The 15091-nt window shown below is 36.4% G+C and overlaps 2 protein-coding genes across 3 annotated transcripts in view; one reads left to right on the top strand and one right to left on the bottom strand.

Annotated features, from left to right (window-relative positions):
* The window catches only part of LOC130048342 (uncharacterized), a 31752-nt gene extending 27548 nt beyond the window's left edge, over window positions 1-4204 (bottom strand). The window contains exon 1 of the mRNA XM_056144943.1: window positions 4058-4204. The gene's annotated coding sequence lies outside the window, so the exon portion shown is untranslated. The remainder of the gene's footprint in view (window positions 1-4057) is intronic.
* Window positions 3172-15091, top strand: part of LOC130048340 (aminoacylase-1-like) — a 44799-nt gene continuing 32879 nt past the window's right edge. The window contains exons 1-7 of one of the 2 annotated variants that reach the window (XM_056144937.1): window positions 3192-3319; window positions 8176-8240; window positions 11528-11632; window positions 12155-12226; window positions 14370-14392; window positions 14545-14619; window positions 14909-14988. In XM_056144937.1, coding sequence (XP_056000912.1) covers window positions 3244-3319; window positions 8176-8240; window positions 11528-11632; window positions 12155-12226; window positions 14370-14392; window positions 14545-14619; window positions 14909-14988 — 496 coding nt within the window. In that variant the 5' untranslated portion in view covers window positions 3192-3243. Of the gene's footprint in view, window positions 3320-8175; window positions 8241-11527; window positions 11633-12154; window positions 12227-14369; window positions 14393-14544; window positions 14620-14908; window positions 14989-15091 lie in introns of both variants that reach the window. The other variant, XM_056144938.1, reaches the window with a different exon arrangement.

Below are 15091 nucleotides of genomic sequence, written 5' to 3'. Positions count from 1 at the left end.
CTGCTTGCTCTAAATCTACTGAAATTGATATTACATAAGGAAATACGTTTTTCTCATTTTTATGAGGAAATGTTGAGTGGGATGGATCTACTAGTATTCATGTATAAAGTGTGTGTGAAAATAATGAAAAGGTGATTTTCATGTCGACAAAAGAGTCTGCTTGCTGTGCACCTCGTGAAATTCACAGGTGCTGGAGGTGAAATTATTAAAACACTGCAGCATGGTAGACCTTTCTCGTTAGAATTTTGATCTAAAAAGAAGATATGTGGTTGAAATGTCCATGCACAAATGTTTGATATTAATGATGCGTAAATGTCAATGTTTATCAAAAATTATTTACGGTTATGCACAGTATTTTGGAAGGATGTTTGCCTTAAATGCGTGAATAAATATCAGAAATATGGTACTCATTATTCTTTAAAGCTATCATAAACTTTTGTGTACCTAACTGGTGAGCTCAGTCAGTAGCGGATTTAGAGGGGAGGGGATTGCAACCCAACCTCCTATGGTTGGATATTTTTGACAAAATGGTCTCGTTTGGACTGAGGGCATTTTGATTTCTTCACCCGACCGACCCCCTTTTGGACGGAAAAATACCAACTTGGGTTACAATCTTCCTCTTCTGAACATTTTCTGAATCCACCCTATCATTGATTAAAATTAGAGTTAAAATACTGCAAATCTGCAGATAGTGAGTTCAAGTTCCGAAGGGGATTTATATTCTCTTTGATGAATAAAACTGATGAAATTCTCCTCGAAAGGAAGGAAATTTTGAAATTTTTGATTTACCATGAGATTAGTTTTTGACTGAATTTGATTGCAGATCGATCTGCACAACGTGGCTGTTGTATATACTAAAACAGCATAACGGCAAGGTAAAACGGAACATCTCGCATGCTTTGAAAACATTTTAGAGAACATGGACATACACTTGATAAAAACAACGAAATATGTCACAAATGCAGTTTAAATGTAACAAAAAAGTACAGTGTGTCTCAAAGAATCTCCCAACATCTGCAGGGATATCAATTTCATTTGTGTCTGCAGGAAAATCGCATAATGAATTCATAGGAAAGTACAAATGTATTGCAGTTTTATCAAAAGAGGCCATGACTCATTCATTATTTAATTTCGATTACTTATACTTGTCGGGAACAAATGTTGTAGGACAAATTTAATTGGAAAATATCTTGATACTGAAGTAAATTAACAAAATACAATAATCAATACTCAGATAAACAGAAATGAAATATTTACTCGAACGGATATGCATTAAGGGTTTCCGTTTTACATTTTTAAACACAAGAAATCGGACAATCTGAAATGCAGTTGCATCTTTCTATTCAAATTGCTGATTACCCTGACTGTGAATTTCTATGTAGGCGACAAGTGACTGTAATCAATGAAAGTGCTAGAGTAGCCATCGTAATAATTTTGTGTCCCATATCTTGGTTTTCACCACATAACCAGAGAAAATATCAAAGAAAATCACACTACAGATATTTCTAAGTAGCTCGATTTTCTCGGATCCTATTTCAGACACTGTCACATTAGTACTAGACGATACTAGTATATACATTAAAAAGTCCTCCTGTAAATTCCAGCGACTATAATTCTATTCTGTACACAAAGGTCAACATTTAATGAAACATTTCATGGTAACAACAAAAACAGCTTAATTGAAGATGTCTTCGAACCGTACTTGTGTGGATAACTAAATCATTTGAAGTTGTGAGTTTTCGTTTCATATGGTACTTTATTATATACCCATCAATGTTTCGTTTTTTATGCTGTAGATTTCACAGAATGTGATCCGATTTTCTGGATCACCACACTGGTTTTCTGATTCCGTATCAGTATCCTCTGAAAATTTATTATCTTATAAATGTGGAATTAAAAATATATAAGGGAGTATATAATAAATTCATCATTACTACAGTATCTTGATCCGAAGAGTTGGACCACGTCTCGTTGACAAGCGTACATCATCAGATGAAAACCGACGCTTCGCGTCTCGTGTGATCTGATGATCCGCGCCTGTCAACTCGCCGTGATCCGACTTTTTGGATCAAGTTACTATACTAATGATATATAATTAGGTGACAGGGGACAGTTTCTTTGGTTCTGAATGTGGATAGGGGTATACATCAAAGTCAGATTATGACAGACTAATGGAAAATCATATTTCCCTTTTATGTCAATACTTGTGTTTCATATTGGTGTAGTTAATAAATTATGACCCTAAATTACATGTAATCTATAAATACTGGTGCTGGTGCACAAAATATGCTCTGAGCAGATTCCCCTTTTTTGCTTTGATTTTCTCTCTTTGGGCTAATCCGCACCATCACAGTACCAAACATGGGGATTTAGACACTGTGCACAATCAAGAACCCTATCTGCCCTTCTCAAAAATCTACCTTTCATATGGGGCCATCCACTTTCCCTCTCAGCTACAGACCTTTTGCTGGACCTTGGATGTTTTCACCGGAATTTCTTCAGCAACTGACCACGTGTCTTAGTTTCGTATTTGTACCCATCTATATGCTAGGAATCATGCTGACACCTACATGTTGTACTGTATATCAACATTTTTATTGAGCACTCAACTACATTTGACATGCATCCTAAAATTATTGTATACATTTTTACACATGTAATATCACTTCAAATATGGGGTATTTCAATTTTTTGAAAAAGTTGACCGGGCCTATAGTGTGAAACTGTCCCCTGCTACCTTATGTTTGGAGGTATGTTTGGACAGAAGTATAGCGGGGAAAATATGCTAGGATATTTTGTTGTATTAAGATTCTGAGATGCAAGAATACAGTAATATGAGGCATCAACCCTAACCAAATTTTTCTGCGCCATAAATCAAATGTTTTTATTATAAATGTATGTAACTATCTTGTGTGTCCCAATATTTCCCCCACCGATTTACGGCTATATACAGTGTAGTATGTCATCATCAAAACCCGGCTTTCAGTACTTTCAGTTCTTTAATTAGATGTGAGAGTATTGTGTTTATGGCACGGATGTGTTATTCCTCCTTAGAAGTCAGGTAATAGTTAATAAAAAGTGACAATCTTCGTATTATTCGAAGCAATTTTTTATCCGACTTCGTGACATAATTCGAACGACTGGGTTAGTGACGATGCATAAATAGGTGTAGTCAAATTTGACTACAAACATCATTGAGGAGTGGAAGTACATGATCAAGTATTAACACTGTTGTACTCAAATATGACGGAAGAAAAAGCTGTGACAGTGTTCAGAAATTATTTGCGGATAAAAACCGTGCACCCAGCACCTGCATATGGTAAGTACCATGTCATTCAAAAGCATAGAACATAGTTCAATCTGTATCGAAGTGTCCAAGATTGGATGAGGAATCACTTTTCGGAGTAAAACAGTACAACAACAAAAAGGGGATGCTTCCTTTCGATTCCCTTAACCAGAAAACATTTTCTTACTCGCAGTACAAAAAGAGAGAAAGAAAAAAATGCATACTCCATTATCTTAAACGAAATAAATCGTCATTGGAAATATATCTCAATAAATTATCGCTGGTTCTATCCACTTCCACTAGGCTTACAAAATTCATTTGTGATTGTGATTAAATGTACCGAACATTTTTATTTTAAGAAATATACTTGAATATTTAAGATGGATAGATACACTTTAACACAGTTAATTAAATTCCGAAGAAATAGATAAATACATGTAGAAACTCACCTCTTTAAAAAATATTTCTGCAGTAATTTTACTGATAATTATATAGAGCCACGTTCATCCATTACTGAGATTTTCAGTTGTTTATCACTTCGCCACAGGTGAAAGATGCACTCAAATCATTTGCAATATGGGCTTGCTATGTCGACATTGATATGATGAATGTAAAAAGTGATCCAGACCGTAAAATATCCTCTCATATTTAACAATGTCCATAATCTCGACTCAAATGTTGGGCATTTCCCACATTCACTGCCAAATATTATCTAAACGCGGCAAAAAATTCTACTTTCCGTACCAAAATCCTAAATCGGCAACTACTTACCTTTTCGAATATGCCTCGATCGAAATAAAATATCGCCATCTTACACCTGTGCCCAGTCGATATGTGCACAAGTTGGTTTCCTTTATTCTAAATGAATATTCACATCGGGAGTAATTTAAGGTCACAGTGTAATATCAAGATTACAGTAGTGCACATTATATAAGAACGTGAGACTTGTACACCATTAAAGAGAACTGAAAAATCATCTGAGAAACAGATATACACATATACAGCTTGAACACTTGATAACGGTAGTAAATAACGACAAATACTAGTATTGTGACATTTTCCCCGCAATATACCTTTACGTCATGACGTACGTTTTTATCGTGACGTCACCTTAACACCATTGCGTATTTTATATGAGTTTAAGTCAAGAATACCTTAATGTACATCATGCTTCAATCTATTTTCACTCCCCATTTTTTCCACTTTAAAATGATTAAATTTTCAAATAAAACACTTTAACTCCCCTCCCTCTTTCTTTTCCCGACTTTTCCACAATGTCTGTATGTAAAACGTACCGAAGGATTCCAAAATGTAAAATTTGAAATCGGGTCAAACCGTTCGTTCCCATTTGGCCCAAAGCGTTCCGTTCCTGGCCCAAACCGTTCATCTTCATCTTAAACTGTTCCTATCTCGGTAACATCGGTTCCGTTCTCGCCAAGAACAATTCCGTTCAAACCGTTCAGCGTACATTCCCCAATTAAAACCATTCAGCATTTGTTCCCCAATCAAAGCGTTCGTTCCCAAACCGTTCAGCATTCGTTTAGTGTTCCACTGGTGTTGTAGTTCGTTTTCTTTTATTGAAACATTTTCTTTTCTTTTTGCAGCATTTCTAGCATCGTGTTAAATTCGTCAACACAAACATTCTACCCACCTTGAATGAATCTGAACACACAAATCGGCGGTTTTATCAATAAAGGTCTACAATGTAAACAACCACCACTGAGCTTCGCGAGATTAGCAACAGGAATGCAACACGATTTCGGCAACTTCTGCGATGGTGATTTATTTAAGCCTAGTCAAAAACACAACATCACGTGTCATAGTATGCGATATCTGATCTCTTGTACCCCCTAAATTACCAAATGTTATTATACGAGTACATATGTATAACTATGAATACGAGTTACCGTACTTATTCTGGATTCCTAAACTTCACAAAAAAATTTGCAAAGAAAGATGCATTGCTTACTCCTTACGAAAATATCAACAGCTGCGAAATAGAAAATTCGAACGTACTGTGCCACATTTAACAAGAACTTTTAGTAAATTTGAAATAGCAACACTTTTCTGAAATCATCAACACTTTACACGACCATTCCTTACGATGAATTAAAGACAAGGCTTTTGACATCATAGACAGTTGCAATTTCAACAAAAATGGAAAAAAGAAATATTCATATCTAGTGATCAGTCATCCAAAAATGACTTTGTTGAATACCACTCTGAATCCACGCACAAGTTGAAATAAAAATATGTTAGAGCTCCTCATTAACAATATATTCGTAGTCTTTGGTGATCAGGTCTTCCAGCAGTCTGTTGGAATTCCCGCGGAAGCGAATTGTGCTCCATTGTTAGCTTACCTGATTACAAAATAAAGAGTTGTGTAAATATGGACCCCTGGACATACCAGAAGTAGGATCAGGTATCTAAGAGGAGTAAGCATCTCCTGTCGACCAATCACTCCCACCGTAAACCTTATGTCATGATTAGGCAAACGCTGCAATCCGTAGCCAAACTCAGTGTGTCAAGAACAGCCTAACAATCGATATAAAACACCATACAGCATTTGACCCAATGATATGTTGTATTGGCAAACTAGATCATCATAACGACCATAAAATTTGCGAAATGCTGATTTTAAACCAAACCCCTGTAACATCATCTTGTTTGTCGGTATCCTGCCTCGATTAAAAAACTGATCGTAAGCAGAATAAGCCCTTGCGTATCGAATCAGTTGAGATATATACACACCATATACAGGTGATAATAGAATATTGCTACATAAATGTGGGAAGTTGATGATGGAAAAGCTGAAATAATATCGTTTGTCAGAAAGTTGAGCTGTCATTTTGCCGTTGATATCTATTTTAAATAAAATATCTAGGTATGAGGAAACAGAAGTCGACGACTCTGTGGTGTCTTTTATTTTGAGTTCACAGGGATATATCGAATCAACATATGAATGAAAATTATTATTGTTAATAGATAACACGTCGTCGATACATCTAAATATCGAATTGAAGGCCACAGCAAGAGATTTTTTCTTTTCATGTAAAAGATTTTGAATACTGCTTCGTACGAATATAAAAAATATAAAAACAAGTCAACTAACAAAGGAGCACAATTTGTGCCCATGGGAATTCCAACAGACTGTTGAAACTAGTTCTAAAATTCTCCTTCTCAAGAATGGTAGGACCATGATTAGTTACATTAATATACAAAGATCCTCAGGTAGTGTAGATTGACGTTTCTTTAAATCGTGTGGGGATCCGGGCCTCAATATCATTTTCATTAGCAATTCTTCAAAAGGGGCTGGGGATACGAGAGTTTAAGAGGAAGCATATTTTTTTTAAACTGGTGTACCATCTTTTTTTTTTTTTAGTTGAAAAGCATCTAAACTGAATTCTTTGAATAATTCGCAACAGAAAACAAATGTACAGGAATAGGCAGATCCCCACCCCATTTTTATATGTGAATAGTTGTGTGTGATTAAAAAAAAAAGAAAGAAAAGAAATGATTTTATGAGTATAAAACACGTGTTAACCTATCTAAAAAGTTTAAAGGGACATGGTCAAGATTTGAGCTAAAATTTTCAAATTTTATTTTTCGATTTTTATTGTTTCGAATGCTTAACTAAGATATTTCTAATAGTCAGCTAAAATTTGAAGGTCAGTTGTCGAGGTATATTGGAGATACAGAGCTCACAATTCTTTGGTATGTAAACAAGGCTTGTGTCATGTTTGTGTTTATACAGGTTAAATATACCAGTAAAAGTCCGTTCAAAGCAGATTGTTCAATTGATAAGTTGATTCTGAACACAAATCATTTTCTTTTAAACATGTTATTTTCTATTAAGCAACCAGTGTAAACAAGAACATGACACGAGTGTTGTTTACACAACAAGGAATTGTGAGTGATGTGTCTCACTTGTAACTAAAAAATTGATATTGAAACTTTGGCTGACCATTAGAAATACGTCAGTTAAGCATTGTAAACGACAGAAATTGAAAAATACAATTTTCAGATCAATCGTGTCCATGCCCCTTTAAGCCAAAAATGTTGATGCAAATTGTAATTAATCACATGTACAAGATTACCAGAAAAAGTAAATGAAAACTTGCACTGCTAATGTTATAGACTTGAAGACTGTCGAGTTCCTCTGTCCTTTCCCACCTGTATACGTTCCTTTCATTGGGTAAAATCAATTAGTATGGTGGGAACAACATCTGACTTTGAATCAACTTTCTTGTATTCACATTTCTTTGTCACCTTAGGGTTTGATCATGAAATGATTGTTGGTGAAATATTTTAGCACGAGTGAAATATATTCATGACTTTAAGATCATGTCGCTGTAGATTCTGTACCCTTATTTATAGAAATTGCGGATTCCTGGGAAGGGGGGGGGGTACACAGAAGCATATTTTCCTGTTTTTACACCATAATTAAATGCTGCACACTACGTATAGGGCAATTTTATAATGGTTGCTGTGACAGAAATTTGACAGGTCTTGTAACTTGGGCTCTAAGTTTTAAAGCTATCAAATTTTATTCACTTTTACTCTTGCTGCGTTCACATAAAGTATTGCATTTATTGTTTTAGCTATGTTGTATTCATATAAACTGATGACTTCCCCTAATACACACTTTATTTTACACAAACTGCCATTTCGTAATTGACCCTGTCCAGGGGTCCGTGTTTGCCCAACTATCTATTTTGTATTAGTTATGGGAGTTATGGGATTGATCACTGTTCGTTATATTCACCTTTCCTTTAACAATATTAGGATATATGAATATATACAGTATCTAATTTTTGATTTTTAGAATTATTAATTAGTCTATTTTCAGTTTATGATCTACAATGAGTAATATACTTTATATTGCACAGATGAAGTTGTCGAGTTTCTGAAGAATCTAGCCCAGGAGGTTGGGATTCAGTGTAGCGCAGTTGAGGTATTATATACTACTCAAAATTTGATAAGAATCACTAGGTTATATGTGTGTAATTTACCACTAACATAACAAAAGACATAAATCTGACTCAGAAACGTGTTTACTCAGGTTATGAATGAAAATTCATGAACGGCGTGAACTTTTATCAATACGGAATGCTTGAAATCTGATAAGAACACCAAAAGGCATTTCATTACAAAAAGTTAGCAGTAAACCAGAGAAAGAATTACACAGTTTTTGGGGATAGTCCATCATTACACTTAGTCGATGAAGTGTCAATACCGGGTATGGCCTCCCCTTGCATCAATGACGGCTTGACAACGTCGAGCCATGCTGTCAATAAGCACCCGGATGTTTCTAATGGGAAGGTTGTTCCACTCTTCCACGAGGGCGTTTCCGAGCTCTGCCAAAGTCGTGGGATGTGCTCTACGGCGTGAAAGGGCAACCTGCAGCATGTTCCATACATGCTCAATCGGGTTCAAGTCCGGCGAGCGCGCTGGCCAGTCCATACGGACAATTGTCTCCTGCTGAAGGTACTGCTCTACCACCCTGGCGCGATGAGGACAGGGTTATCATCCATCAGGATGAACTCAGGGCCAACAGCACCAGCGTACGTCTGACGTAAACATCGAGGATCTCATCCCGGTACCGCACCCCCGTCATTGTTCCTCTCTCCAGGACATGCAAATCTGTTCTTCCATCCCTGCTGATTCCACCCCAGACCATGATGGAACCACCACCATAACGGTCATATTCACTGATGTTGGCATCATGGAAACGTTCACGTTGTCGTCGGCACACTCGGTGCCTCCTGTCTGTAAAGTCCAAACAATACCTGGACTCATCGGTGAACAGAACTTGAACCTAATCGTTCTGTGTCCAAGTGACATGATCTTCAGCCCAGTCCAATCGCTCCCGCCGGTGTCGAACAGTCAGAGGGACTCGAACACATGCCCTTCTCGAGTTGAGACCTGCATTTGAAGCCGATTCCGTATCGTCTGAGTGGACACATTCACCCCCGAGGCGTTCAGGAGGTCGTTACGTAGGCTGGTTGCTGTCCAGAAGGGATGGCGTCGTGCCTGAAGAGCCACAAAATGGTCTTGGCGTAGGGTTGTCGACCTCTGACGACCACCCCCATGTCGGTGTGCTGCTGTACCAAAAGTTTGCTGTCGGTTCCAGGCCCTGTTTACAACGCTCTGTCTGACGTTTAGTGCATTTGCAACGTCACGTTGTGAATAGCCAGCGTCAAGCATTCCAATACATCTGCCCAGTTGTTCTGTCCTCAGGCGACGCCTTACACGTTGAGGGGACATTATGTTGATAAACGTAGTGTAAACACTCAAGTGAGTTTGAAATTTTAGAAAGAATCAGACACCGATGCCTGAGTGAAATTCGTGCAATGGTAGCAAAAGCATAAACTGTGATGAAAAACGCATTTCCCATGGCATGAAATGCACGTGCAAGTTTGTTGAAGACGTTTTTGATTTCACTTGGACACAATATTGCCAGTTATGCAGTTATTAATTTTTTAAACAGAAAAATATCTATGATCCTTATCAAATTTTGAGTAGTATATTTGTATAATTGTATCAGACCTGTACTTTAGTTTAACAGTCATCAAAGAAGGCCATCATTAATTCATTTTTGTTTCACGTACTAGACCCACATTTCCCAATAGTTGTTAGGTTGGTATATTTTTTTTTAAAAATTAAGGTGGCTCACTACACCAGAAATAGTTTCTTAAATCAGTACGAATTGATTTAATTATAAAAGATATAATGATATACAATAAGTATACATGCCAAAAAATATACAAATTTGGATAAAAACATGATTTTCAAAAAAATATTTCAACACATAAAAGACTCTAGGGGATTTGAACTCGAGATCTGTGGTTCAGCAGTCCAATGCTTTTTTCTGCTTTAACCACTGAGCTACGATGACTGGCAAACAAATCGATCGATACAAATAATTTCACAAAACATTTAAATCGCCATCTTGTGACGTGGTGTCATACAGAGTATAAGCTTTAGTGTAGTGAGCTACCTTAAATCGCCATCTTGTGACGTGGTGTCATACAGAGTATAAGCTTTAGTGTAGTGAGCTACCTTAAATCGCCATCTTGTGACGTGGTGTCCTACAGAGTATAAGCTTTAGTGTAGTGAGCTACCTTAAATCGCCATCTTGTGACATGGAGTCATACAGAGGATAAGCTTTAGTGTAGTGAGCTACCTTAAATCGCCATCTTATGACGTGGTGTCATACAGAGTATAAGCTTTAGTGTAGTGAGCTACCTTAAATCGCCATCTTGTGACGTGGTGTCATACAGAGTATAAGCTTTAGTGTAGTGAGCTACCTTAAATGAAACACAGTGACAAACACAAAAATTGCAGATGCAGTACACAGGACAGCTATACACAATGATAAAGATGTAGTACACAGGACAGCTATACACAATGATAAAGATGAGTACACAGGACAGCTATACACAATGATAAAGATGAGTACACAGGACAGCTATACACAATGATAAAGATGTAGTACACAGGACAGCTATACACAATGATAAAGATGTAGTACACAGGACAGCTATACACAATGATAAAGATGAGTACACAGGACAGCTATACACAATGATAAAGATGAGTACACAGGACAGCTATACACAATGATAAAGATGAGTACACAGGACAGCTATACACAATGATAAAGATGTAGTACACAGGACAGCTATACACAATGATAAAGATGAGTACACAGGACAGCTATACACAATGATAAAGATGTAGTACACAGGACAGCTATACACAATGATAAAGATGAGTACACAGGACAGCTATACACAATGATAAAGATGTAGTACACAGGACAGCTATACACAATGATAAAGATGTAGTACACAGGACAGCTATACACAATGATAAAGATGAGTACACAGGACAGCTATACACAATGATAAAGATGAGTACACAGGACAGCTATACACAATGATAAAGATGTAGTACACAGGACAGCTATACACAATGCTAAAGATGTAGTACACAGGACAGCTATACACAATGATAAAGAATTCTAAGCTTTATAAGTACCATGTGTTTATAGGTCAATATTGTTCATGAGCTGACAGTAAACAGATCTCTTTTCAACGTGCAGCTACACATGGATTCATCTACATCTAATTAAAAAAACACATACTGAAGATTTTTGTTGAATTGACACAAGGTTCCGACGGGTGGCACTGTGCAGTATACTTAGTCGAGCGAGTTCTCTGAATTTATGGTTTTCAGGTACATCCTGGGCGGGTGGTGGTGGTGATGACTATCCCCGGCTCTGATCCCTCCCTGCCGTCCATAATGCTGAACTCCCACACTGATGTGGTCCCGGTGTTCGAGGTATCTGGATGTTGTTAGTGAGAAGTCAGTGAAACATAATTGTGTCAACTGTTTTCAAAATGGAAAGGTGTTGGTTTTGCAATGTATTTTATTTTATGCAACACATGAATTTGGGGCATCTTTAACTTCAGTTTAGAAAGGAATGACATTTTTGAAAATACATGACAATATAAACTGTTACGCTTCACATCAGCATACTGAATAAAGCGTGTAAGTCATGAAAAGTATGATGGCGTGAAGCGTCCCGGCTCATACCCTCATGTATTTTCAAAAATGAAGTTTATTTCTTATATTTACAGTCTACTTTCATTTCTGTCGGAATTTCCAGTCGCTGAAATAGACATGCTATATTCATCATATGCTCATTGTTTATAACTACAACACGTTGGTGGAGAAAATATTTGCTTATCCCTGCAATTTGTAAATACATCAAAAGCGAAAACATTGGAAATGTATATATATTTTTGAATACTTATTTTTCTGAATTTTCAGTATTGTTCTAATTTTGTGAAATGCTTGCAGGACCAGTGGGTATGTGATCCATTTGAAGCTAAGAAGATGGAAAATGGTGACATCTATGCGAGAGGAACTCAGGTTAGACATGTTCTGATTAAATTCAGATCCTTTGATCCGCTCACTTAGATCACTACACTTGTTACACAGTGTTTCATTTCATTATCCCCTCGCAAAATAGTTGAAACAGGGATTGTTATATCTTATGTCTTTGTTTCTGAATCCATGTATTCCTTATTCATGTGTTCGTTACTCTGTTTATGTGCATGAGATTGAAGATAAACTAGGAATATCACATCATATAAATCCTCCTGATTTTGATGTGTAAATTAAAAGGTCAAATCCATTGGAAAGAAGACAATGAATTTCACAATTCTTTGTGTTCACGATTTTAAGTATTTTGTGATCAGGGTCCGTTTGAATACATGAAGACCTACTAGTATAGTTTACCATTGATGTTTGAATGTGAAGGTTTCGGTCAATTCCTGGTGACCTATTTCAGGAATAAACTCATGTCGGGAGGTGGTTCTTCTTTGTGCAGATCAGTCCTTGCTCTGGAAGAAGGAAATATTAAGATATGATCCAAACAAGCCCGTACAGTTCTTATACATTTCAAAAATTTAAATTTTTGGTCAGAAATCCTTGAAAATAGAATTACTACCGTAAATCTGGTTATTTTTGCTGTCGATTGATTTTTAGCGTTTTTGCGTGTCAGTTGGATTCGCAAAAATATTTTTCTCAAAAATAACTCAAAGGATTGGTATACATGTATATATGCTCCTGCATAAATTCGCAAAAATAATAAACACAAAAATAAATATATAGGCTTTTTACTCAAACTCGCAAAAATAAATCGATGCAAAAATATCCAGATTTACGGTATGTCTACCAAGATTCATACACACATTGTTCACAACTACAGCACATCCATGAGGAAATTAATTATTACGATACGTAAAAATACCAAAGGCATTGGAAATATAAATATCCAACTGTTTTCTCAGTGATAAAGCTTTGAAGCTCCAATGTGTCATTTTTTCCACAAACATGTACTGCGTCAACATGTAAATCTCTCACTTACATGTAAATTACGAACGTGTCAGAACATCAGCGGGTGGGCACTATGGGAATGAACATGAAATGCCATATGCATTTCAATTTCTATCAGGAAATATTTTAAATACTTCAAATATAATTATAAGGAATCACTATTTAGTTGGCCGTAAAGCAAATTATCACATTTTTCATTGTAGTTATAGCTATATATATATCACCTCACATACCCAACAAGTTAAACAGTGACTGCTCAAACACCTATATGTATACCAGGAAATGTTTGCCCCCCCCCCCCCCCCCCAACACACTTCCTTTATTTCATCATCATCCTGAACGGGCGATTTAAAACTTGGTAAAAGTGAATTAAGTCATTATACTAAAGTAGTGTTAAATGGATGGGAAGGAATTCTTAATTGGGGGAGAAATTCCTTGCTTATTTGTCTGGGTGAAAGTCTCTTATGATACAGTACCAAATTCCAAAGAAGTAATGAGAATCAAAGTTCAGTACACGTGTAAGATAGCTGCCATTAGTTAGTTGTAGTTAAAATGTATACTAGTTTATCTATGTTTGAGCACTTTATAGCTATAACTGCAAACATGAGACTGGTTATGGAGACATTTTCTGACACTTTACACGACCATTCCTCACGATGAATTAAAGACTAGACTTTTTGACATCATAGAAAGTTGCCTCTTCAACAAAAAATGGAAAAAGGAAATATTCATAGATCAGTCATCCAAACATTAATTTGGTAAACACCATTCTGATTCCACGCACAAGTGCTCTGAAGTATGTTGGAGTTCCTCTTTGACAATTTCTTCGCAGTCTTTGGTGAACAGGTCTTCCAAAAGTATGTTGGAATTCCCATGGACACTAATTGTGCTTCCTTGTTAGCTGTCCTGTTTTTAGATTCTTAGGAAGCAGAGTTTATTCAAAAGCTTCTGCATGAGAAGAAAAAATCGCCTGGTATGTCCATTGGTCCCTGTTTTTCCAACTCTTGTCTTCTTTGTATTCTTCTTGGTATTCTTTATAGAAGTTATGAGAGTGACCACTGTCCGTTATCTTCACATTTCAAAACCCGTGTCAATCCTCTCATCTTTCTCTCTAACATGTGTATGTTGTATATAGCCTGTTGCATGTTTTCATTCATTTTTCTTTTCTTTGTAGGACATGAAAAGCGTTGGTATCCAGTACGTATCACTAAAATCTGTATCATTTCATCTGAGAGCCCTTCACTGATACACTACATGTTTACAACCATGCCTCTGATAATTATAACAGGACAAATGCCATTTCTACATAAAAACTATTGAGAATAAATTAATTGTATGTATATTGCAAGAATTCGTTGCCGGAAGTTTGCCTTATCGGATTTATTAGTGAGACAATTTTTGCAGTCATCCAGTCCTTTCTTTGTGTATGTATAGAAAATTATTCATGAGAATCTTGTTTAAGTTTCGAGACAACTCAATGATACGGAAAATTTCTGGAATAAAATGTTATCCAAAATGTAGTTTAGCCTGAAAAGTAGTACATTTCTCCCTGACCACATGTTTAGTGCTCTTTATAAGATTTTTCATGTGAAAGATTATTTGAAATTGACTACAATTCTTTCTTCAAAATGTATCAACTATCAGATAATGCAAAATGTTCTATGTAGAAATGGTGAATAACTAATCTTATGATGAATTGTGCGTTCCTTACAGGTATATTGAAGCTATCAGGAAGTTAAAGAAGGAGAACAGAGCAAACTTCCTCCGGACGGTTCACATCACATGGATGCCAGGTGTGTAATATCGATAATACGTTATTTCAAGTTAACCTTCTTGATACAGGGAATTCAGTCCTATTTGACGGGCTATGGGAACAATTATTTCAGTTTTACTATT

Source organism: Ostrea edulis, chromosome 7, assembly GCF_947568905.1.
Source record: "Ostrea edulis chromosome 7, xbOstEdul1.1, whole genome shotgun sequence".
Classification (NCBI taxonomy): Eukaryota; Metazoa; Mollusca; class Bivalvia; order Ostreida; family Ostreidae; genus Ostrea; species Ostrea edulis.
The sequence above is the reverse complement of the archived record's forward strand: the minus strand, read 5'-3'. Positions and strand labels throughout refer to the sequence as shown.